Source organism: Oncorhynchus clarkii, chromosome 12, assembly GCF_045791955.1.
Source record: "Oncorhynchus clarkii lewisi isolate Uvic-CL-2024 chromosome 12, UVic_Ocla_1.0, whole genome shotgun sequence".
In the NCBI taxonomy this organism is placed as follows: domain Eukaryota; kingdom Metazoa; phylum Chordata; class Actinopteri; order Salmoniformes; family Salmonidae; genus Oncorhynchus; species Oncorhynchus clarkii.
In genome coordinates this window covers 59,584,369-59,610,289 of record NC_092158.1, presented here as the reverse complement: position 1 = coordinate 59,610,289, position 25,921 = coordinate 59,584,369, and the positions used below count along the sequence as shown (strand labels likewise).

Genomic DNA, 25,921 nt, shown 5'->3' with positions numbered 1-25,921 from the left:
TATGTAATAACGCAAAACAAATTCTGGGCTAATAATGAAAAAAATAACACATAAAAAAGTAAATACTGCAAAGTTGCTTAGGGGCTAGAAGCGTGGTTGCCCTATTTTTCGGCGCCATCTTCAGTCTAATCTTCCCTTTACTCCATAGTAATGTAAAATGATCCACAAACCCACACAATTTACTGCCCAACTCCTAATGGCCAAATGAGATGGAAAAGCTGCTGGTTGGTTGAAAAAAGGCAGGTGTGTTGTGTCCTACCTGTGTCCGTCCAGATGGATGTTCCCCACAAACTCGTACAGATGGCGGTTGGGGCTCTCGCACTCCATGAGCTCGGAGAGACGCATCAGGTTGTCAATGTCCTTGATCTCTGAGGTGATTTGCAGTCCCTATGTGCATGCACACACATACAAACATGTTACATAGATTCCAGGTTCCAATTCTATTTCAATTAAGTAAATAAAGGAGATAGCCTACATTGAAATTGCATTTAACTTTTGGAATGTACTGAGTTAACATTGGTTCATGTGCTTTCTAAAATATCTGAAAAAATATCAGAACATCCCAATTGGGAAACTCCTGGAAGGCTGACCAAAAGTCATCCCTGTATGAGTTTCTCAGTTCTCAGTGGTTAAACATTGGGCCAGTAACCAAAAGGTTGCTGGCTCGAACCCCCGAGCTGACAAGGTAAAAATCTGTCATTCTGCCCCTGAGCAAGTTAATCCACTGTTCCCCGGGTGCCGAAGACGTGGATGTCGATTATGGTAGCCCCCCGCACCTCTCTGATTGAAGGGGTTGGGTTAAATGTGGAAGACACATTTCAGTTGAATGCATTCAGTTGTACAACTAACTAGGTATCCCCCTTTCCCCCAGTAGATAAGAGTATAGGAAAATGAAGACAGAAATAATCATCTGTCGGATTTTGAGGTTTGTTTCTCCATCCAAGTTTGAAGTCTCAATATAGCACATACCTTGGGGCTCACTGGTTTAAAGGGGAAGTAAAACGCATAAAGGTGAACATTGGATCTGGACAACTTTTAAGACAAAAAGTTAATTCTGCATAATAATCATACAGGCTAATTCATCCATTTACTGATGATTTTGGATGTAGGGTATGTAGGGAGGACTCTTTCAACAATTTAAATCAAGGCGCAAACAAGGATGCTGCAAAGTTTTCTGATACCAAGTTGGTTTGAATAGAGCCAAAAATGTATTGTTTTATGAATGCAACAATGTAGCAACAAATTATCATAAAAAATACACAATCATCATATCAAACTGACAGCCCCAAGTCCTGAAAAATCGACACAGGCATTGTTGACATCTTTGTTTGCAGCTGCCCTTGAATTCAGTTTTCTGGGAGAGAGGGAGCAGGCATGCCAAGCGAGTACTACAACCACAACAGAACAAATGGAGCTCTGACAGACACTTGGCACGGGGACAGAGAGTTATAGAGCGTGCCGGAGCTTTAAGGTAAGTCTTTAAGCCACTCTTTTAATAGGGTGATTGATGCACGACAGGGGTCCTTCCAAAAACAGTGGAGGAAGGAGAAAATCAAAAAGGGTTTTGGCCCAGTCAAGCCCTAACCTTAATCAATGAGGTTTGATGCTTTGAGCTGCTTTGAGCTGTCGAGTGCCAATAAGGGCTTTGGATTCCTCTCGACAGACAATTGCTCTGCAGTGATGTGTTCTAAAACCAGTCAGAGTTATGCTTCAAATATCCTGTTGACAAGATGGTACCAGTGCAACAATCCTGCTGGAGTTTTCATTAATATTTAGTATCAATTAAATATTAAAAATATCTACTTGATTATAGTAGATACATTGTTGTATGCCAAGATAATTCATAAAAATTATGTTGGAATGTGGACTGTCACGGCCATAGAAATGTATGTATGTTCTATTTCTATGGTCACAGCATGCAACATGTCAGGTCAAACAACAAACAGTCGTTTCAAGGTGGACTTAGAGGGCCATGCACAGTTAGGAACATGGAAACGCATTCACAGTTCACACCTAAACTTATGATCTTGTCTCAAACTAGCATGCTAGACTTCCGGTCATTGCGCAAACGCTAGTTAGTGTTTCCTGGCGAAACTACCTCTAACTTCCTTCATACTGGACACAGAGACATAAAACTGGTATCCACGAGTTCATCTGACTCTGGGGAAGTAGTTAAAGGGCCTCATCACAAAGTATCCCTTTAAGTCTCGTCTCTTCATATTCTCAAGCCATAAAAACATTTATTGTTAACATGGTCAATATGACGGAGGCATGTGCCTAAATGGGTACCATGTGTTCGCTGACCTATTCACCTCAATTCTGGGTGGCTTTGCCAACATAACCAGATTTCCCTCCCTGCCCTAGAATGTAAAATCTAATATTTATAATTTAAATCGGCAGTGCACGACAAAAAGTCCTGACTTATAGCTAGCCTCGTACGCTATGCCCCTCTCCCCCTCCTGCCATCCCAATGCTGCCACCCGCTCTCCGGTCAGACCCCCATGCAGCTCAGCAATGAGGTTCGGTTCCTGACCTGGACGACAGAATGACGAGGTCAGCCGGCAGGTGATCCCCATTGGCCGCTTTAACTACCTCCCCGACGCCTACCTGATATCACGCAGCACGGACCAGGAGGGGACGAGAGAGAGCAGGGGCGGCCAGGGGAAGGATGTCAGGGAGAAAAGAGGGGGAGGTGGATGAGGAGGCTGAGAGGTAGAGTAAAGAGACACCAAACCAAGGAAGGGAAAAGAGACAATGGTTTAATTTGACGAAGAATAAGGATGCAGCGTAAGCCCTGCATGTTCGGAGGGTCTGGTTTAATATGGTTTTAAAAGCCATTTGGAGAAGGTTATTAATAACTATATCAAGTCATTTATAGACACCATATACTGTTCTATGCAAATACAATAACCCCATTTACTCAACATAAATTATAGAGCGTGAGTTAAGAATTGAATGAGATTTTAGATGAGATCTGGATAATGTGCAAATAAATTGCTGCTGTGCCAACAGACAAAACAGTGGGCTATATGGATTCAGTACAGTATGTAGGCCTGTTGCACTGTTTCAGCTTATTTAAACATTTGGAGAGTAGGTCACAAAAGACATATCAAACCGATTCAGTAAGTTGATGCAGGGCTCAAAGTAAAACCTGGTCCAAATAGATTTTGAAAAAGTGAAGGAAAAAAGGACTTAAAGACATGTTTGGTTTGTTCTCTCCAAAACCCCAAATACACCATTTTAATGAAGGGATAGTTTCTCAGTCTTTGAAACTCTTTCTTCAATAGCAGTAGCAGCCTTAGATATTTACAAAGCCGAGAAAAACAACATTGAAAATGTAGCAGGCACTTAACGTGCATTGATAGTGAGCCTACGTTTTTATCTGCCTTAATTTGGAATCAACCATCACTTCCTTGGGAGAGCTCTGAGAGAGAGAGAGCTGAGAGAGAGAGAGAGAGAGAGAGAGGGAGGGAGAGAGGAAGAGGACATGTCCTCAGGGTCTGTCAGGAACAGATAGGTGAACCCAGACTTCTACCTGGATGACAGTAGGATAGAGACCCCAGGTACATATTATGAGCAACCTAATCAAATTATCTCCCACCACCGCCTGCAAGAAACTAACTGCCTGTGGAAGTCATGGAAATAATAATCATGTGAAATTCGATTTGGAAATAGACATTTTATGTAAGTGTATGTGAAGAAATGTACATTTTAACCTCTAAAATGAGATGTAAACAATCGTATTGATATAGTGGAAATGATAAACGTTGGAAGAAACAAGTTCATCAGTGAAAAAGTCAATTTAAAGGCACCTGTTCTTAGGGTTATTCTTTCCAGCGTTGGTCAACAGGGCAGAATACCTTGGTCGTGTTCATTAGCGCCTAACGAAAGACAGCGGCGTGAAACAGGAATGGACTGCCTAGACTCGTTTTGTTAAGGTGTGCCCTAAAGAAACTGACTCTGAATACAGTGCATTCGGGAAAGTATTCAGACACCTTGAATTTTTACAGCCTTATTCTAAAATAGATTAAAATACACAAAATACCCCCTAATGACGAAGCAAAAACAGGTTTTTAAAATGTTTAGCAATTTTCTTTTTTTTAATATAAACTGAAATATCACATTTACATAACTATTCAGACCCCTTTACTCAGTACTTTGTTGAAGCACTTTCGGCAGTGATTACAGCCTAGAGTTTTCTTGTGTATGACGCTACAAGCTTGGCACACCTGTATTTATACAGGGGCAGGCAATAGACAGGGGCAGGCAATAGACAGGTCAAGGCAGGCAGGGGTCAGTTAACCACAGGTGAGGCAACGGTACCGGACGACAGGCAGGCTCAGGGTAAGCAGAGGTCAATGATCCAGCAGTGGGGCAAAGGTACAGGTCGGCAGGCAGGGTCAGGGGCAGGCAGATTGGACAGGCAGGCGGTCTCAATCTGCCTGCCCCTGCCCCTGCCTGCCGACCTGTACCTTTGCCCCACTGCTGGATCCTTGACCTGTCTATTGCCTGCCCCTGTTGGATCATTAAACTATTTTTAATTTGACGTTGTCTGCATTCTGGGTCTTACCTTCATACCTGATAGTCATTGTCCTGTTGGAAGGTGAACCTTGCCCCTTGCCTCTCTGTACTTTGCTCCGTTGATCTTTCCCTTGATCCTGACTAGTCTCCCAGTAACTGCCTCTGAAAAGAAATCCCACAGCATGATGCTTCCTCCACCATGTTTTACCTTTGGGATGGTGCCAGTTTTCCTCCAGATGTGATGCTTGGCTTAAGGTCAAATAGTTCAATCTTGGTTTCATCAGACCAGAGAATCTTGTTTCTCATGGTCTGAGAGTCTTTAGATGCATTTTGGAAAACTCCATGAGGGCTGTCATGTTCCTTTTACTGAAGAGTGGCTTATGTCTGGCCACAACGGCCTGATTGGTGGAGTGCTGCAGAGATGGTTGTCCTTCTGGAAAGATCTCCCATCTCTACAGATGAACTCTGGAACTCTGTCCGAATGACCATTGGGTTCTTGGTTACCTCCCTGACCAAGGCCCTTTTCCCCCAACTGCTCAGTTTGGCCGGGCGGACAGCTCTTGGAAGAGTCTTGGTGGCTCCAAACTTCTTCCATTTAAGAATTATGGAGGCTACTGTGTTCTTGGGGACCTTCAATGCTGCAGACATTTTTTGGTACCCTTCCCCAGATTTGTGCCTTGATACAATCCTGTCTCGGACCTCTACGAACAATTCCTTCGACCTCATGGCTTGGTTTTTGATCTGATATGCACTGGCAACTGTTGGAATTTCCTAATCAAGTCCAATCAATTGAATTTACCACAGGTGAAATCCAAATCAAGTTGAATAAAAATCTCAAGGGTGATCAATTGAAACAGGATGCACCTGAGCTCAATTTCAAGTCTCATAGAAAAGGGTCTGAATACTTATGTAAATAAGGTATTTCTGTTTCTTATATTTCATACATTGGCAAAAAAATCTGAAAATCGGTTAACTCTTTGTCATTATGGGGTATTGTGGATAGATTGATGAGGATTTGTTCTATTTAATCAACTTTAGAATAAGGCTGTAACGTAACAAAATGTGGGAAAAGTCAAGGGGTCTGAATATCTTTCCGAATGCACTGTATCTTATGTGCCATCGCAACTTCAAATAAATTTAGATCAGCATTTACCTTATTCTGTATTATCATTAAGTGTTGAACTACATCAGCGCAATCCTTATTCTCAATAATCTAGTTTCATATAATTTTGAAACACTTGTATGGGGGATAGTGCTTAGACAGAGAGCAAAGCTCAAATCAAGGAGGAAGCTTTTACAATATAAATGGTTGGAGATGTAAAAACATTATTCAAGGCCCTCAATTTCAGGGAGACATTTCAAAAAGTAATGGTAAAAAAAAAATATGCAACAATCACTCCCAGCTTGAAATGACAATGTACTTACCTGCTGTGTTAAAATATTGATAATGCCCAGCCACTAATACTCTTCATGCGCCGAGTGGAACCAGATAAAAACATTTTTTCTTAATGTCTTCTCCTGCCTCACACAGATCACACCCTCCCTCTCACACACGCACGCACGCACTCACTCACGCACTCACTCACACACCCACTCCCACTCCTCCCCCTTAATGCAAGGAGAAACAGGTTGCACGGCAACACACGCATGTGCCTTCTATCTAACGGGCAGGCTATTAATAGCGTTCCTCGTTCACATATTTTTTTATTTTTGTACCTGATTGTTGCGGGCGCCGTTTCTGACATGGTAATTAAATGAGGTGCGTTATGAATGCTGGATTAAAAGCTGCTCTCTCTCTCTCTGTTATGTCCACGGGCGCAGCCTTTCTTCTCTTCTTAATTAGTAGCCAGGCCAGGCTGATGAAGGCTGGGGGCCAGATGGCGAATGGGAAGTGTGTGTGTCTGTGTGTGTAGAAGGGGGGATTCCTACTTAATATGGAGAGATTGCATTGGAAGAAACGGGTGTGAACATAGCTTTATCAACATGTTCTTTGCTCCAGTTCTTGTGGGACGTAAACTGACGAAAAAGCCACTGTCAGTGGCCATCTATGAATATCTCTCCTATAACAATATCACACCCTTGCATGATGGCGTTGGTTAAAGAGGAGGTCCTGTATTTTACAAGTAAACCGAACTATGGATTACGCTACAGTTTCTCCTAGCCCCTAGACTACATTCAGATTGCGGAACCATCTAACACTAATTTGTAAAATAGTTCCCCTTTAAGTTAAGAGGAGCTAGTCTGGTAACGTACCTTCTCCTTTAAGTTAAGAGGAGGTAGTCTGGTAACGTACCTTCTCCTTTAAATTAAGATGAGGTAGTCTGGTAACGTACCTTCTCCTTTAAGTTAAGATGAGGTAGTCTGGTAACGTACCTTCCCCTTTAAGTTAAGATGAGGTAGTCTAGTAACGTACCTTCTCCTTTAAGTTAAGAGGAGGTAGTCTAGTAACGTACCTTCTCCTTTAAGTTAAGATGAGGTAGTCTGGTAACGTACCTTTGCCCAGTGCACAATCTCCCAGGCACCGTTCCTCAACACTTTAAAGAGCAGAGACAAATGAAAAGAGAAATATTGTGACACTCAGGATAAATATATATCATCACCATGCATTGTCATCACCACACATTCTGTCATGTGTCATATGACAACAAAGAAATACATTCAACTTTTGAAGGCTATGCCTTTATATGTAAATGTATAGTGTATACACTATACACACGAAAGTATGTAGACACCTCTTCAAAATATTGGATTTGGCTATTTCAGCCACACCCTTTGTTGATAGGTGTATAAAATAGAGCACACGGCCATGCAATCTCCATAGACAAACATTGGCAGTAGAATGGCCTTACTGAAGAGATCAGTGGCTTTCAACGTGGCACCGTCATAGGATGCCATCTTTCCAACAAGTCAGTTCTTCAAATATCTGCCCTGGTCAACTGTAAGTGCTGTTATTGTGAAGTGGGAACGTCTAGCAGCAACAACGGCTCAGCCGCAAAGTGGTAGGTCACACAAGTTCACAAAATGGGATCGCCGAGTGTTGAAGAGCGTAGAGCGTAAAAATCATCTGCCCTCGGTTGCAACACTCACTACCGACTTCCAAACTGCCTCTGGAAGCAACGTCAGTACAAGCACTGTTCGTCAGGAGCATCATGAACTGGGTTTCAATTGCTGAGCAGCCACATACCAGCGTCGGCTGGAGTGGTGTAAAGCTCGCCGTCATTAGACTCTGGAGCAGCGGAAACGCGTTCTCTGGAGTGATGAATCACGATTCACAGTCTGGCAGTCCGACAGACAAACCTGGGTTTGGCGGATGCCATGAGAATGCTACTAGGAATAATGGTCTGGGGCTATTTTCATGGTTCGGACTAGGCCCAGACACAGGTTCCAGTGAAGGGGAATCTTAACACTACAGCATACAATGACATTCTAGACAATTCTGTGCTTCCAACTTTGTGGGAATAGTTTCGGGAAGGCCTTTGTCTGTTTCAGCTTGACAATGCCCTCAGGCCAAATCGCCCAACATCAGTGCTAGACCTCACTAACGCTCGTGGCTGAATGGAAGCAAGTCCCTACAGCAATGTTCCAACATCTAGTAGAAAGCCTTCCCAGAAGAGTGGAGAATGTTATAGCTGCAAACTGGTGACCAACTCCATAATACAGCTGAAGTCGGAAGTACACTCGTTTTTCAACCATTCCCCAAATTTCTTGTAAACAAACTACAGTTTTGGCAAGTCGGTTAGGACATACACTTTGTGCATGACACAAGTCATTTTTCCAACAATTGTTTACAAACAGATTATTTAACTGTATCACAATTCCAGAGGGTCAGAAGTTAACATACACTAAGTTGACTCTGCCTGTAAACAGCTTGGAAAATTCCAGAAAAGTCAATTAGAGGTATACCTGTGGATGTATTTCAAGGTCTACCTTCAAACTCAGTGCATCTTTGCTTGACATCATGGGAAAATCAAAAGAAATCATCCAAGACCTCAGAAAAAAATAGTAGACCTCCACAAGTCTGGTTCATCCATGGGAGCAATTTCAAAACCTGAAGGTACCACGTTCATCTGTACAAATAATCTGTACAAATAATAGTATGCAAGTATAAACACCATGGGACCACGCAGTCGTCATACCACTCAGGAAGGAGATGTGTTCTGTCTCCTAGAGATGAACAACAACCCAGAACAACAGCAAAGGACCTTGTGAAGATGCTGGAGGAAACAGGTACAAAAATATCTATATCCACAGTAAAATGAGTCCTACATCGACATAACCTGAAAGGACACTCAGCAAGTAAGAAGCCACTGCTCCAAAACCGCCATAAAAAAGCCAAACTACGGTTTGCAACTGCACATGGGTACAAAGATCGCACTTTCTGAAGAAATGTCCTCTGGTCTGATGAAACTTCTTCCAAATGGACAATGACCCCAAGCATACTTCCAAAGTTGTGACAAAATGGCCAACAAAGTCAAGGTATTGGGAGTGGCCATCACAAAGCCCTGACCTCAATCCCACAGAAAATTTGTGGGCAGAACTGAAAAAACATGTGCGAGCAAGGAGGCCTACAAACCTGACTCCACTGACCAGCTCTGCCAGGAGGAATGGGCCAAAATTCACACAACTTATTGTGGGAAGCTTGTGGAAGGCTACCTGAAACGTTTGACCCAAGTTAAACAATTTAAAGGCAATGCTACCAAATACTAATTGAGTGTATGTAAACTTCTGACACACAGGGAATGTGATGAGAGAAATAAAAGCTGAAATAAATCACTCTCTACTATTATTCTGACATGTCACATTCTTAAAATAAAGTGGTGTTCCTAACTGACCTAAGACAGGGGATTTTTACTAGGATTGTATGTCAGGAATTGTGAAAATCTGAGCTAATGTGTTTATCAACTCCCGACTTCAACTGTATGTTCAATGAGCAGATGCCCACATACACTAAGTTAACAAAAGTATGTGTAACCTGTGACCTTCTCTCAGCTTGTGAGCAATACAAATAATTACCCCTTGAAGGACAATAAACATCATCAATCAATTAATCAATCAATCTGGGATAACAGCAACAAGAAACAGACAAAGTTGGTCCGTACCTTGACATTCCTTCTTATTGACGACACTGTCGGCGTTGTGACGTTTCTGCAACCAGACAAAAGGAACCACTTCAACCAAGACACACAGTTCAGGCATTTAGACAATACATTAGTAATGCAGTCAATGGAATGACGACTGCATTGAAGACCCCCCCCCCCCTTTTAATAAAATGTGGGCCCCCCTACACATTGGGCAACCAAAAATGTTCAACCTAGCCTACCTCAAACACTAGTCAACAGAGACAAAACAAAGCCTGTTTCACTCAGACATACAGTACCAGTCAAAAGTTTGGGTTTTTCTTTATTTGTACTATTATCTACATTGTAGAATAATAGCGAAGACATCAAAACTATGAAATAACACATATGGAATCATGTAGTAACCAAAAAAGTGTTAAACAAATCAAGATATATTTTATATTTGAGATTCTTCAAAGTAGCCACCTTTTGCCTTGATGACAGCTTTGCACACTCTTGGCATTCTCTCAACCAGCAGTCTTCTCTTTCCAGCAGTCTTGAAGGAGTTCCTACATTTGCTGAGCAGCTGTTTGCTGCTTTTCCTTCTCTCTGCGGTCCAACTCATCCCAAACCATCTCAATTGGGTTGAGGTCGGGTGATTGTGGAGGCCAGGCCCATAACCATGTGTGTGAGGTGTATACTTTTGTTTCAAAGTAGATATGTTTAAGACTACCAGGAAACACTGTGTGACCCTGATTTAGCCCACTGCAGTAAAAGTTTAAACATCACAACTGAGCATATTTTGTGTTTTGGGAACCTATCTTTTGTAATGTACCCACACTATTCCCACAAACTAATGACATATTCTGGGAACCTTTACATAACTCAGAAAGGCTATTTTGTCAACATTCTTGCAACATGTGAGAGCAAAATTGCAAGATTATGTTATAATACTGTAATTGCATCAAATGGTTGTTTTATACAACATAATAAAGGATTCTTATAACTCTAATGCAGTAATTAAATAAAAGTTAGATTGTTTTTAAGAAATGCAAAAGACTCTCCTTTTGATTACAATAATTCCATGTCAAAGAAGTGTTTTGTGCGCCCTGATACAAACACAATCTGAACGTCAGCACAACTGGACATTTGTTGTGTTTTGTGAACATATGTTTTGGTTCAATCTATTTTGCCTTGTGGCGCTTGCTATGAAGTTTTGAGAAAAATCCATTCAAACTCCTAAGAAATGAGGTGGTGTTTTTTGTTATAAAAGTAGTTATAGTATACTATTAAATTCAGTTATGTTACGTCTAATGTGATCTTGCAGACATACATTGCCTTCAGAAAGTATTCATACCCCTTGACTTATTCCACATTTTGTGTTACAGCCTGATTTCAAAATAGATAAAACATCATTTTTTTTCTCACCCATCTACACACAATACCCCATAATGACAAAGTGAAAACATGTTTTTAGAAATATTTTCAGATGTATAGAAAATTCAATACAGATACCTAATTTACAACCCACCATGAGTCAATACTTTGTAGAAGCACTTATGATAGTGTCACATTCCTTATAAAGATGAGACCAAGGCGCAGCGTGAGTAGATTTCCACATGTTTTTAATAAAACCGAAACTCAGCAAAACAAAACAAACACAAACGAAACGTGAAGCTATACGAATAGTGCAGACAGGCAACTAAACATAGAACAAGATCCCACAAACACCAAAGAGAAAATGGCTACCTAAATATGATCCCAAATCAGAGACAACGATAAACAGCTGCCTCTGATTGGGAACCATATCCGGCCCCCATAGACATACAAATCACCTAGACCTACAAAAACCCTAGACATTCAAAAAACCCTAGACAATACAAAAACTAGCGTACCCACCCTTGTCACGCCCTGATCTATCCAAAATATAAAGAAAACAGATATCTAAGGTCAGGGTGTGACAGTACCGCCCCCCCCCCAAAGGTGCGGACTCCCGACTGCAAACCTGAACCTATAGGGGAGGGTCCGGGTGGGCATCTACCCTCGGTGGCGGCTCCGGTTCTGGACGCAGTCCCCACTCTTAACGCTGATCCCTCCGCCTTTGTAGAACCGGACCGTGGATCATCGCCGGAGGCCCCGGAATGTGGACCGTCGCCGGAGACCCCGGACTGTGGCCCGCGCCAGAGACCCGGACTGTGGCCCGCAGCCGGAGACCCCGGACTGTGGACCGCAGCCGGAGACCCCTGACTGTGGACCGCAGCCGGAGACCCAGGACTGTGGACCGCCGTTGGAGGTTCTGGACTGTGGACCGCCGTTGGAGGTTCTGGACTGTGGACCGCCGTTGGAGGTTCCGGGACTGGGAAACGTCGCCGGAAGCTCTGGACTGGGAATTGTCGCCGGAAGCTCTGGACTGGGAACTGTCGCCGGAAGCTCTGGACTGGGGAACTGTCGCCGGAAGCTCTGGACTGGGGAACTGTCGCCGGAAGCTCTGGACTGGGAACTGTCGCCGGAAGCTCTGGACTGGGAACTGTCGCCGGAAGCTCTGGACTGGGAACTGTCGCCGGAAGCTCTGGACTGGGAACTGTCGCCGGAAGCTCTGGACTGGGAACTGTCGCCGGAAGCTCTGGACTGGGAACTGTCGCCGGAAGCTCTGGGCTGGGAACTGTCGCCGGAAGCTCTGGACTGGGAACTGTCGCCGGAAGCTCTGGACTGTGGAGGCGCACTGGAGGCCTGGTGCGTTGGACGGGTACAGGTGACACCGGGCTGAAGACGCACCCCAGGGCGAGTGTGGAGAGGAGCCACAGAACGTACTGGACTTTGGAGGCACACTGGAGATCTGGAGCATAGAGCTGGCACAGTGCGTCCTGGCTGGATGCTCACTTGAGCCTGGCAAGTGAGGGGCGCTGGCACAGGACGCACAGGGCTGTGCAGGCGCACCGGAGACACAGTACGCAGAGCCGGCGCAGGATATCCTGGTCCAAGGAGGTGTACTGGAGACCAGGAGCGCTGAGCCGACCCCATCCGTCCTGGCTGGATGCTCATTCTAGCCCAGCAAATGCGAGGAGCTGGAATAGAGCGCACCGGGCTATGAATGCGAACTGGAGACACCGTGCGCATCACTGCGTAACACGGTGTCTGACCAGTCACATGCTCTCCACGGGCAGTTGGCTTAGGTCTAACCCCTGACTCTGCCAATCTGCCCGTGTTCCCCCCCAAACATTTTTTGGGGAGCTGCCTCTCGGGCTTCCGTGCTAGCCGTGTCCCCTCGTATCGTCACCTCCTGCGCTATCTCCACCTGCTTCCATGGCAGGGACTTGTCCCCTGCCATTACCACCTCCCAGGTCCAGGATGTCCTCCACTCATCTTTCTCCCGGGACCAGGATGTCCACTCCTCTTGAACACGCTGCTTGGTCTTTTTGTGGTGGGATCTTCTGTCACGTTCGTTATAAAGATGAGTTCCACATGTTTTTAATAAAACCGAAACTCAGCAAAACAAAACAAACAAGCACAAACGAAACGTGAAGCTATACGAAAAGTACAGACAGGCAACTAAACATAGAACAAGATCCCACAAACACCAAAGGGAAAATGGCTACCTACAGTGCCTTGCGAAAGTATTCGGCCCCCTTGAACTTTGCGACCTTTTGCCACATTTCAGGCTTCAAACATAAAGATATAAAACTGTATTTTTTTGTGAAGAATCAACAACAAGTGGGACACAATCATATTGGATATTTCAAACTTTTTTAACAAATCAAAACTGAAAAATTGGGCGTGCAAAATTATTCAGCCCCCTTAAGTTAATACTTTGTAGCGCCACCTTTTGCTGCGATTACAGCTGTAAGTCGCTTGGGGTATGTCTCTATCAGTTTTGCACATCGAGAGACTGACATTTTCTCCCATTCCTCCTTGCAAAACAGCTCGAGCTCAGTGAGGTTGGATGGAGAGCATTTGTGAACAGCAGTTTTCAGTTCTTTCCACAGATCTAAATTTAATCTATTTTAAATTCAGGCTGTAACAAAACAACATTTTGAAAAAGTCAAGGAGTGTGAATACTTTCTGAAGGGACTTTGATCTAACTTTATTAAATGATCACCAGTCTCCATTCATGTTCTGAAACGCTAAATGGAGAAATGCTGGTAGCCTATATAGAATTGTTCCACAAAAATGCGAGAAAGAGGAGACATTTATACTCATTATGATAATACATAAAGACCCATAGATAATATTTAATGTTCTAACAAAATGCCATATTAACAATCAAAAGGTCTGATGATGCAATTCAAAACGGCAAGAAAAGCGTCCCTTATCACAACTAAATTCTATCTTGATAAATCTAACGCATCCAATTAATATTGTCCATAAACATCCAGGCAGCTTTACAAAACTAAATATAGCCTACATATTAAAGCTTATTAACCTCTTGCGACGAGCAAACCCGTATCTGGGAGCGTAATCATAGCCTCAAATGCATTAGCATAACGCAGCGGACATAAATACCCCTAGAAACTTTTCCTATTCATGAAAATCGCAAATGAAATGAAATAAATATATTCAAACACAAGCCTAGCCTTTTGCTAACAACACTGTCATCTCAGATTTTCAAAATATGCGTTTCAGCCAACGCTAGACAAGCATTTATGTAAGTTTATCATGGCATAATGCTATGCTAGCTCTGCTGGCAGCAGGCAACATTTTCACGAAAATAAGAAAAGCAAAGCTTTGAAGAACTTCAGATGCTTTCACTCAGGAGACTCCCAGTTAGTTAGCAAATGTTCCTTTTTTCCCAAAATATTATTTTTGTAGGCGAAATAGCTCCCATTTCTTGGATGAGAAATCGACCGGAAAATGCTGCAACTATAATGCCAAACTTTTTTTTAAATTTGCTCCATAATATCAACATAAACACGGCAAACGTTGTTTAGGATCCATCCTCAAGGTGTTTTTAACATATATATTCGATAATATATCCGTCGAGGCAATTGGTTTCTCATAAGAAGCGATTGGAAAAATGGCTACCTCAGTATTTTACGTGAGATTTTCTGCGGGAGACACCATGTGACCGACCACATGCTATATATGGTCCCTTACAGCCATTCTTCAATGGAAATGCCTAAAAAGACGTCACAATGCTGTTGACACCTTGGAGAATACGTGGAAAACGTAAGCTCATTCGTAGCTCATTCACAGCCATATAAGGAGTCATTGGCATGAGACAGTTTAAAAAAATGCGGCACTTCCTGGTTGGATTTTTATCTGGGTTTCGCCTGTAACATCAGTTCTGTGGCACTCACAGACAATATCTTTGCAGTGTTTTCTTTCCAAAGCTGTCAATTATATGCATAGTCGAGCATCTTTTCGTGACAAAATATCTTGTTTAAAACGGGAACGTTTTCATCCCAAAATTTTAATAGCGCCCCCTAACGCATAACTGGGTAAAAAAAAAAAAGGATATCAAGTCAAATCGACGCCGACATCAAAATTCGAATAAACGCCGCTTTAACTGACCACGGCTCAAATGCAAACAATGTCAGATAAATCCTACAGATAATACTGCATGGAAATAAAAGGCATACAATCAAAGGGATTACTCATCAAGGACCTACTGTATGTAAGTCCAACAAAAATCAATGAAACATTGGCAAAAAAATCACTAAGTACTAAAGGAAAATCTACACTTTCGCAAACTAACTTCCTTCGACGATAAAGGTGAAACCGACCATCACCCCTGGTGAGACAAAACCGCAAAACCGCGAAAACCGCAAATTTACCTGTGGTAAATTCCACTGACTGGACATGATTTGGAAGAGGCACACACCTGTCTATATAAGGTCCCACAGTTGACAGTGCAACTCAGATGAGGTCGAAGGAATTGTCTGTGGAGCTCCGAAACAGATTGTTTCAAGGTACAGATCTGGGGGAAGGGAACCAAAACATTTCGGTAGCATTGAAGGTCCCCAAGAACACAGTGGCCTCCATTCTTAAATGGAAGAAGTTTGGAACCACCAAAATCTTCCTAGAGCTGGCCACCCAGCCAAACTGAGCAAAGGGTGAGAAGTGCCTTGGTCAGGGGGACCAAGAACCCGATGGTCACTGACAGAGCTCTAGAGTTCCTCCCAGAAGGACAACCATCTCTACAGCACTCCCTATCAGGCCTTTATAGTAGAGTGGCCAAACAGAAGCCACTCCTCAGTAAAAAGGACTCTCAAACCATGAGAAACTAGATGCTCTGGTCTGATGAAACAAGATTGAACTCTTTGGCCTGAATGCAAAACGTCACGTCAGGAGGAAACCAGGCACCGCTCATCACCTGGCCAATACCATCCCTACGTTGAAGCATGGTGGTGGCAGCATCATGCTGTGGGGATGTTTTCCAGCAGCAGGGACTGGGAGACTAGTCAGATTCGAGGAAAAGATGAACAGAGAAAAGTACAGCAAGATCCTTGATAAACACCTACTCCAGAGCGCTCAAGACCTCAAAATGGGGTGAAGGTTCACCTTCCAACAGGACAACGACCCTAAGCACACAGCCAAAACAATGCAGGAGTGGCATCAAGACAAGTCTCTGAATGTCCTTGACTGGCCCAGCCAGAGCCCAGACTTGAACCTGATAGAACATCTCCAGAGACCTGAAAACAGCTATCCAGCAACACTCCCCATCCAACCTGACAGAGCTTTAGAGGATCTGCAGAGAAGAATGGGAGAAACACCCCATATACAGGTGTGCCAAGCGTGTAGTGTCATACCCAAGAAGACTCAACGCTGTACTCACTGCTAAAGGAATTCAGTTTACCGTTTTATCTGTGGATTAATTGTTGGAGTAGAGGACCTTGTGCATTTCAGGTAAAATATCAACCCAATGTTTTTATACCAGGACAAATTACCTAGCAACAGCAAGCTAGCTACATTTCCATAAATGTGTTATGCTTTTCGATCTGTCCCCAAATTAATATAATTGGTTCAGAGTTTGTTTTGATATTTCAATCTGTGTGTCTGGTGTGGGGGTACAAAATCAACATGCGCGCGTCCGGTTTGGTCAGCATGTAAGAGTTTTGCACACCTGGGTTGTACAATATTTGCACATTATTATTTAAACAATTCTTCAAGCTCTGTCAAGTTGGTTGTGCACAGTAGACTTGGTGTCCAATCAGAGGCACAAAAACCTATGAAAACAAGAACTCATTACTTTCTCTGTTAAATCTAATGAGACCCTGCTGTAAACCAAGGCAACAACAACAGATGATCAACATCAATTTGCCATGGATCCAACATGGATCCAGACACAACAGTATTGACCTGCATCGCATGCGCTATCACAACAGCTGTTCATCACTTGACTTTCATTTGGAAAATTCCTTCCTAGATCCGATAATGATACCAAAGCGTAACTAATCAGCTGGACACCAAATGCACATCCAAGAAGTATTATGCATAATTACTGAAGAACATGTTAATGACCGTATCGATTTAGGTTAAGTGTCAAGGTAAGGTGATTCTTTCGGTTAGAAGCATTCGATTTTGCAATACATTATTTGGGAATTGTGTGCCGATTAAAACTATTTTTACCCCTAACATAAGGAGACACGGGAAACCCATGAGGCGGTGCACAAAATGTTACATAGTTGAACTGCATTTCTGACATTTGAGATACAAAAAAACTGTCTGACAGCTCGATCCAGGATTTTTTTTTACAATTATTATTATGTTTATGTACTTTTACCCCTTTTTCTCCCCAATTTCTCCCCAATTTCGTGATATGTAGTTACAGTCTTGTCCCATCTCTGCAGCTCCCATACGGACTCGGGAGAGGTGAAGGTCCAAAACACAACCCTGCTTCTTGACACACTGACACAGGAAACACCGTCCAGCTGGCAACCGAAGTCAGCTTGCAGGCGCCTGGCCCACCACAAGGAGTTGCTAGAGCACGATGGGACAAGGAAATCCCGTTCGGCAAAACCCTCCCCTAACACGGACGACGCTGGGCCAATTGTGCACCGCCTCATGGGTTTCCCGGTCATGGCCGGCTGTGACACAGCCTGCGATCGAACCTGGGTCTGTATTGACGCCTCAAGCACTGTGATGCAGTGCATTAGACCGCTGCGCCACTTGTGAGCCCAGATACAGAATTCTTACAGGGTTCAAGTTCAATGTCTAATTGAACGGATTCATTCTTAATATAACAACAACTTACACTGCCATATATACAAGGACCCCTGGGATAATGTACATTTGCTGAAGCATTATGACAACTAATCAACAGTGGTAGGGGTTTAACTGAGCCGGGCTTGGGTCATTGATAAGTCATTGTCTCAAAGCATCCTAATAATGCTGTGAAAGGATCCAGTAACCCAAATGATTGGGGTAGATACCATCCTCCATATAAAACAAGCTTTGTTTCCCGAAGGCATCAAAATTATAAATAAATGTTATACCCCACAGAGCTTCAATAGTCTCGTAGCCAGTTATGGAGGTTCAAAAGTCTGCGGAAACGTGAAATACCACGATTTAGGGAGGCCAGATATTATGGGGTGTTTGTTGGTGTCAAGTAGAGACCCAATCAGTTCTTTAAAATCCATCTTCAGCTGTTCTGAGCTTCAGTTCAAAATATAATTGAATCCCACATTAACTATGATGGAATCAATTTCCTGATGCTGGTTTAAAATGTTTGGGAGCAGCTTATTGATGTCCTGATGCAGGTTTAACATGTTTGGGAGCGGCTTGTTGATGTCTTCTACTTGTGCTCCTGGATAGCACAAAGTTTTTGCTCCAGGGGCTGAGACATTTCTCATCGTTGAACTGCCCAATACAACGGCCGGAGAGGGGATACAGCCCATTGCTACCCCTCACACAATTCGTTGAACCTTTCAAGGGCCCACGAGAAGCAGGACAGCGTACGCTGCTCCCAGCGATAGGTCCAGACCTCCCACAGCAGGCAGTGCCCCGTCAGATCCAGAGAGAGGGAAAGGATCCATAAAAAGGAGCCATTGATATAACTGCCCTGAATGCCTCAGCTGATCCTCCAGCTATTGTATGAAGTAATAATTTTCCTATGAACCAGAGCTATATTGTTAGCATTGATACCAACACAGTTCGTGGCAAAAATGTATACCAAAACTGTTAGGAATTGACAATTTCCCCCAAGGCCTAAAAGTGGACTGAACACACCGCGTCATGATTGCCAAAATATACCACGACCCCGAGAAGGAAAAGATTCTGCGCCTGTCTTGCCAGCAATTCCCACCATCATTAACATATACCCAGACTACACTGCTGAGGTAACCAAGCAGCGCCAGGCCATTGATGGAGCTAGGAAGACATTTTGAGATGCGGGAATCAGACACTGCCTCCTCTTCCTTGCTCGGCTAATTCTTACCCATCGTATGGTAAACACCTGAGACCGATAGGGCCGTCCCGAGTAGCTGTTCACCGTGATCGGTAGGCCGGATTATCCCAACGTTTTCAGATATGACAGCGCTGTCAGAGTCCTACAGGTGGGTAAAACTGCACCTGACCGATTTCCCTGTTACGGTAGGGACATATTGACTACATCGTTTGGCTCAATTCAGTTATTTTATAAGAGCATATGTTGTAGACATAAGGGTGAGGGGGCCCAGTCGGACCACCTGAAGGTACGCTAATTTAGTTTCATTATAAATTAGTTAGCAAGCCTATGTCTCCCCGCAGTGTCCAGCAGTTCCACAGTGTTTATGGGGGAATAAATATTCCACTTTGTTTGGGGAAGTGGACGGGGGAGGGAGGTGGAGAATGTTTTTCTTGTGTTTTTCATTTGTCCGTTGCTCTTTACATTTTGCGCCACCCCTACTGCTACAATTCTAATGTATTTGAGGACCAAATAATTATTTCCTTTGGCTACTGAATTTGAAAAGAGGAAAAGCTTTTTCCCATTTGAAAACTTTCTGGAGATGTTATGTTTCTACAAGAAACTGACATAAAGTGCAATGGAGATTAAATTGTAGTTGGGTTTCACAGATTTATCAATCAACTATTTCATCCAAGGCCAGAGGTGTAGCCATATTATTTTGAAAAACCGTCCCTTCAAACTAGAGGTCGACCGATTATCATTTTTCAACGCAGATACCGAATTTTGGAGGACCAAAAAAAAGCCGATACCGATTAATCGGACGATTTTAATATATACAGTCGTGGCCAAAAGTTTTGAGAATGACACAAATATTAATTTTCACAAAGTCTGCTGCCTCAGTTTGTATGATGGCAATTTGCATATACTCCAGAATGTCATATAGAGTCATCAGATGAATTACAATTAATTGCAAAGTCCCTCTTTGCCATGCAAATGAACTGAATCAAAAAAAAAAAACGTTTCCACTGCATTTCAGCCCTGCCACAAAAGGACCAGCTGACATCATGTCAGTGATTCTCTCGTTAACACAGGTGTGAGTGTTGACGAGGACAAGGCTGGAGATCACTCTGTCATGCTGATTGAGTTCGAATAACAGACTGGGAGCTTCAAAAGGAGGGTGGTGCTTGGAATCATTGTTCTTCCAATGTCAACCAAGGTTACCTGCAAGGAAACACGTGCCGTCATCATTGCTTTGCACAAAAAGGGCTTCACAGGAAAGGATATTGCTGCCAGTAAGATTACACCTAAATCAACCATTTATCGGATCATCAAGAACTTCAAGGAGAGTGGTTCAATTGTTGTGAAGAAGGCTTCAGGGCGCCCAAGAAAGTCCAGCAAGCGCCAGGACCGTCTCCTGAAGTTGATTCAGCTGCGGGATCGGGGCATCACCAGTACAGAGCTTGCTCAGGAATGGCAGCAGGCAGGTGTGAGTGCATCTGGAGGATGGCCTGGTGTCAAGATGGGCAGCAAAGGAGCCACTTCTCTCCAGGAAAAACATCAGGGACAGACTGATATTCTGCAAAAGGTACAGGGATTGGACTGCTGAGGACTGGGGTAAAGTCATTTTCTCTGAGGAATCCCCTTTCTGATTGTTTGGGGCATCCGGAAAAAAAGCTTGTTCGGAGAAGACAAGGTGAGCGCTACAATCAGTCCTGTGTCATGCCAACAGTAAAGCATCCTGAGACCATTCATTTATGGGGTTGCTTCTCAGCCAAGGGAGTGGGGCTCACTCACAAACTTGCCTAAGAACACAGCCATGAATAAAGAGTGGTACCAACACATCCTCCGAGAGCAACTTCTCCCAACTATCCAGGAACAGTTTGGTGACGAACAATTCCTTTTCCAGCATGATGGAGCACCTTGCCATAAAGCAAAAGTGATAACTAAGTGGCTTGGGGAACAAAACATCAATATTTTGGATCCATGGCCAGGAAACCCCCCAGACCTTAATCCCATTGACAACTTCTGGTCAATCCTCAAGAGGTGGGTGGACAAACAAAAACCTCCAAGCATTGATTATGCAAGAATGGGCTGCCATCAGTCAGGATGTGGCCCAGAAGTTAACTGACAGCATGCCAGGGCGGATTGCAGAGGTCTTGAAAAAGAAGGGTCAACACTGCAAATATTGACCCTTTTAACTTCATGTAATTGTCAATAAAAGCCTTTGACACTTATGAAATCCTTGTAATTATACTTCAGTATTCAATAGTGACATCTGACAAAAATATCTAAAAACACTGAAGCAGCAGACTTTGTGGAAATTAATATTTGTGTCATTCTCAAAACTTTTGGCCACGACTGTACAGTTGAAGACGGAAGTTTACATGCACGTAGGTTGGAGTCATTAAAACTCGTTTTTCAACCACTCCACTAATTTCTTGTTAACAAACTACAGTTTGGCAAGTCGGTTAGGACAAGTACTTTTTCCAACAATTGTTTACAGACAGATTATATCACTTATAATTCACTTTATCACAATTCCAGTGGGTCAGAAGTTTACATACACTAAGTTGACAGTGCCTGTAAACAGCTTGGAAAATTACAGAAAATGATGTCATGGCTTTAGAAGCTTCTGATAGGCTAATTGACATAATTGACATAATTTGAGTCAATTGGAGGTGTACCTGTGAATGTATTTCAAGGCGTACCTTCAAACTCAGTGCCTCTTTGCTTGACATCATGGGAAAATCAAAAGAAATCAGCCTCAGAAAACAATTTGTAGACCTCCACAAGTCTGGTTCATCCTTGGGAGCAATTTCCAAACGCATGACGGTACCACTTTCATCTGTACAAATAATAGTATGCAAGCATAAACACCATGGGATCACGCAGCCAACATAACGCTCAGGAAGGAGACTCATTGTCTCCTAGAGATGAACGTATTTGGTGCGAAAAGAGCAAATCAATCCCAGAACAACAGCAAAGGACCTTGAAGATGCTGGAGAAACAGGTACAAAAGTATCTATTTCCACAGTAAAACGAGTCCTATATCGACATAACCTGAAAGGTCGCTCAGCAAGGAAGAAGCCACTGCTCCAAAACCACCATTAAAAAGCCAGACTATGGTTTGCACATGGGGACAAAAGATTGTACTTTTTGGAGAAATGTCCTCTGGTCTGATGAAACAAAAATATAACTGTTTGGCCATAATGACCATCGTTATGTTTGGAGGAAAGGGGGGGGATGCAGGCCTCCCGGTGGCGTAGTGGTCTAAGGCACCAGAGATTCTGGGTTCCGAGCCCAGGCTCTGTTGCAGCCGGCCGCGACCGGGAGGTCCATGGGGCGACGTCCGGGTTAAGGGAGGGTTTGGCGCCAGGGATATCCTTGTCTCATCGCGAACTAGCGACTCCTGTGGTGGGCCGGGCGCAATGCACGCTGACCAGATCGCCAGGTGTACGGTGTTTCCTCCGACACATTGGTGCGGCTGGCTTCCGGGTTGGATGTGCATTGTGTCAAGAAGTAGTTGTTTGGGTTGTGTTGGGTTGTGTTTCGGAGGACGCATGTGTCTCGACCTTCGCCTCTCCCGAGTCCGTACGGGAGTTGCAGTGATGAGACAAGACTAACTACTACCATTTGGATACCACAAAATTGGGGAGAAAAAAAGAGAGAAATAGAAAAAAAGAAAAAGGGGGATGCTTGTAAGCTGAAGAACACCATCCCAACCGTGAAGCATGCGGGTGGCAGCATCATGTTGTGGGGGTGCTTTGCTGCAGGAGGGACTGGTGCACTTCACAAAATAGATGGCATGAGGCAGGAAAATTATGTGGATATATTGAAGCAACATCTCAAGACATCAGTTTAAGCTTGGTCACAAATGGGTCTTCCAAATGGACAATGACCCCAAGCATACTTCCAAAGTTGTGGCAAAAATGGCTTAAGGACAAAGTCAAGGTATTGGAGTGGCCATCACAAAGCCCTGACCTCAATCCTATAGAAAATTTGTGGTCAGAACTGAAAAAGCGTATGCGAGCAAGGAGGCCTACAAACCTGACTCAGTTACACCAACTCTGTCAGGAGGAATGGGACAAAAAACATCCAACTTATTGTGGGAAGCTTGTGGAAGGCTACCTGAAACGTTTGAGCCAAGTTGAACAATTTAAAGGCAATGCTACCAAATACTAATTGAGTGAGTTTAAATGTATTTGGCTAAGGTGTATGTAAACTTCTGACTTCAGCCTTATATACTGTACTCTAAACTATGCCACTGTATCTTAGTCCAATGCCGCTCTGACATAAATGTATGTATATTCTTTATCCATTCCTTACTTAGATTTATGTGTATATGTTGTGAAACTGTTAGATATTACTTGTTAGATATTACAACCCTTTCGCTACACCCGCAATAACATCTGCTAAACACGTGTATGTGACCAATAACATTTGATTTGATTTTGATATACTGCCATTGAAATGCTCTACCAAGATACATGACAGGGTTATAAATGCTTTGTGAAACATCAATTGAATATGATTTATAAGGCCTTTATTAAGCTGTGGTTATGCCATGCTTTACAAAGAACATGTTTGTCATATTTGACATAGTGGGTTATGTCACATTTGACATTGGTGGTTATGTCACATAGTTATGCCACGTTTATGAACCCTTTATAATGCATGACACATGGTTATATATGATTAGTAACACATTTATGTACTGTTTATGAAGGCTTTATGAAGCCTTTATAAGCTGCACATCATTTAAAGCGGGACCAGGCATTGATGTCAGAGGTGTCAAAGGGGCAGTTTGAGTTGAGTGTTGGTAGTGGTCCCGTAGTGTTCAGTGGTGTTCCCCTAGTGTTCAGTGTTGGTAGTGTTCCCCTAGTGTTCAGTGTTGGTAGTGGTCCCGTAGTGTTCAGTGGTGTTTCCCTAGTGTTCAGTGTTGGTAGTGTTCCCTAGTGTTCTGTGTTGTTAATGTTTCCTCACCAGATCCTCAATGAACTCCTTGACTGCTGCCACCACCAGGATGAAAAGTAGGGGCACCAGGGTAGTCCAGCGACCAGTGGGTGAGACATCCGGAATTTGCTGAAAGGAAAAGCACACGTCCCAGTATTAAAACAATGAAATGATTACTGAATCACATAGGATATGTCCCAAAAGGCACCTTATTCCATTTATAGTGTTTATAGTGACCCATAGGCTTTTTGAATAAATGCCTGCACTGCAAATTGACCGCAAGAATCCCAAACAGAAAGTATTTGACAAAAACTATTTCAAACCTTGATTACATTGGGATATGATCACATATACACCTCTATGTATGGGAATACTTGGGAACAGATTTCCTGAATTAAAAATCACTTTGAAATGATTTCCTGGTGATTGTATACAGTATATTATGTCTAACAACAGATTATTAAACTATACAGTACCAGTCAAAAGTTTGGACACACCTATTATTTCAAGGGTTTTTCTTTATTTGTACTATTTTCTACATTGTAGAATAATAGTGAAGACGTCAAAACTATGAAATAACACATATGGAATCATGTAGTAACCAAAAAAAGTGTTAAACAAATCAAAATATATTTTATATTTGAGATTCTTCAAAGTAGCCACCCTTTGCCTTGATGTCAGCTTTGCGCACTCTTGCCATTCTCTCAACCAGCTTCACCTGGAATGCTTTTCCAACAGTCTTGAAGAAGTTCCCACATATGCAGAGCACTTGTAGGCTGCTTTTCCTTCACTCTGCGGTCCAACTATTCACAAAACATTGGGTGATCGGGTCGGGTGATTGTGGAGGCCAGGTCTTTGGTCAAACAGCCCTAACACAGAGGCCAGGGGACACTGGAGGGTGCATCTGTCACTCATTCAGTCAGTGTTTGCGTCTCAAATGGCACCTTCTTCCCTATAGATGGGTTGGTTGTTTCGCAACAAAACCGACTAGTGCACAACTATGGTGCAAAACAGACAGGGTTGGCTTAGATTGTTGTGTTGGGAACTGACTTTTAAACTTGCAAATATTAAATATCCTTATTCATGGCACCGAAAGAGAGAGGGGAATGTAATGATGTTTACATTCTAACAGGATATGTTATTGTCAGACATCCTATGGGAGGAGAAGAGACACAGTCTGGTTGTGTTGACAGCCATGACAGCCGTGAGTTGGGGAAGAGTGAGGAATTTGGGCAGAGGTCAGGTTACATGAAGTGAGGAAGAACATATATCACTAATCTTCTGGATAGCAATAGAGGTGTATTGGCTGTTCAGATGTGTAAGTAGGGGATCAGCATATGGGAAAGGGTTAAATATCAGTGCTTGTGTGAATATGTTCTTTGTCTGATGCAGCTGTAAAACCCAGTGGGTGAATAAACATGGTTTAAGCTTTACTAATTGTTCGTTCAATTTTACAAGGTTCATTTAGAACCTAACGGTTGACAACATGTACAGTGCCGTGCGAAAGTATTCGGCCCCCTTGAACTTTGCGACCTTTTGCCACATTTCAGGCTTCAAACATAAAGATATAAAACTGTATTTTTTTGTGAAGAATCAACAACAAGTGGGACACAATCATGAAGTGGAACGACATTTATTGGATATTTCAAACTTTTTTAACAAATCAAAAACTGAAAAATTGGGCGTGCAAAATTATTCAGCCCCTTCACTTTCAGTGCAGCAAACTCTCTCCAGAAGTTCAGTGAGGATCTCTGAATGATCCAATGTTGACCTAAATGACTAATGAGTATAAATACAATCCACCTGTGTGTAATCAAGTCTCCGTATAAATGCACCTGCACTGTGATAGTCTCAGAGGTCCGTTAAAAGCGCAGAGAGCATCATGAAGAACAAGGAACACACCAGGCAGGTCCGAGATACTGTTGTGAAGAAGTTTAAAGCCGGATTTGGATACAAAAAGATTTCCCAAGCTTTAAACATCCCAAGGAGCACTGTGCAAGCATTGTATTGAAATGGAAGGAGTATCAGACCACTGCAAATCTACCAAGACCTGGCCGTCCCTCTAAAC

At 43.1% G+C, this 25,921-nt stretch overlaps 1 protein-coding gene across 1 annotated transcript in view; it reads right to left on the bottom strand.

Annotated features, from left to right (window-relative positions):
* LOC139422492 (probable phospholipid-transporting ATPase IA) overlaps positions 1-25,921 on the bottom strand; it is a 186,676-nt gene that overhangs the window by 140,012 nt on the left and 20,743 nt on the right. Inside the window, 6 exon segments of the mRNA XM_071173654.1 lie at positions 260-387; positions 899-980; positions 2,534-2,603; positions 7,011-7,055; positions 9,621-9,666; positions 23,884-23,982. Of these exon segments, the coding sequence (XP_071029755.1) occupies positions 260-387; positions 899-980; positions 2,534-2,603; positions 7,011-7,055; positions 9,621-9,666; positions 23,884-23,982 (470 nt within the window).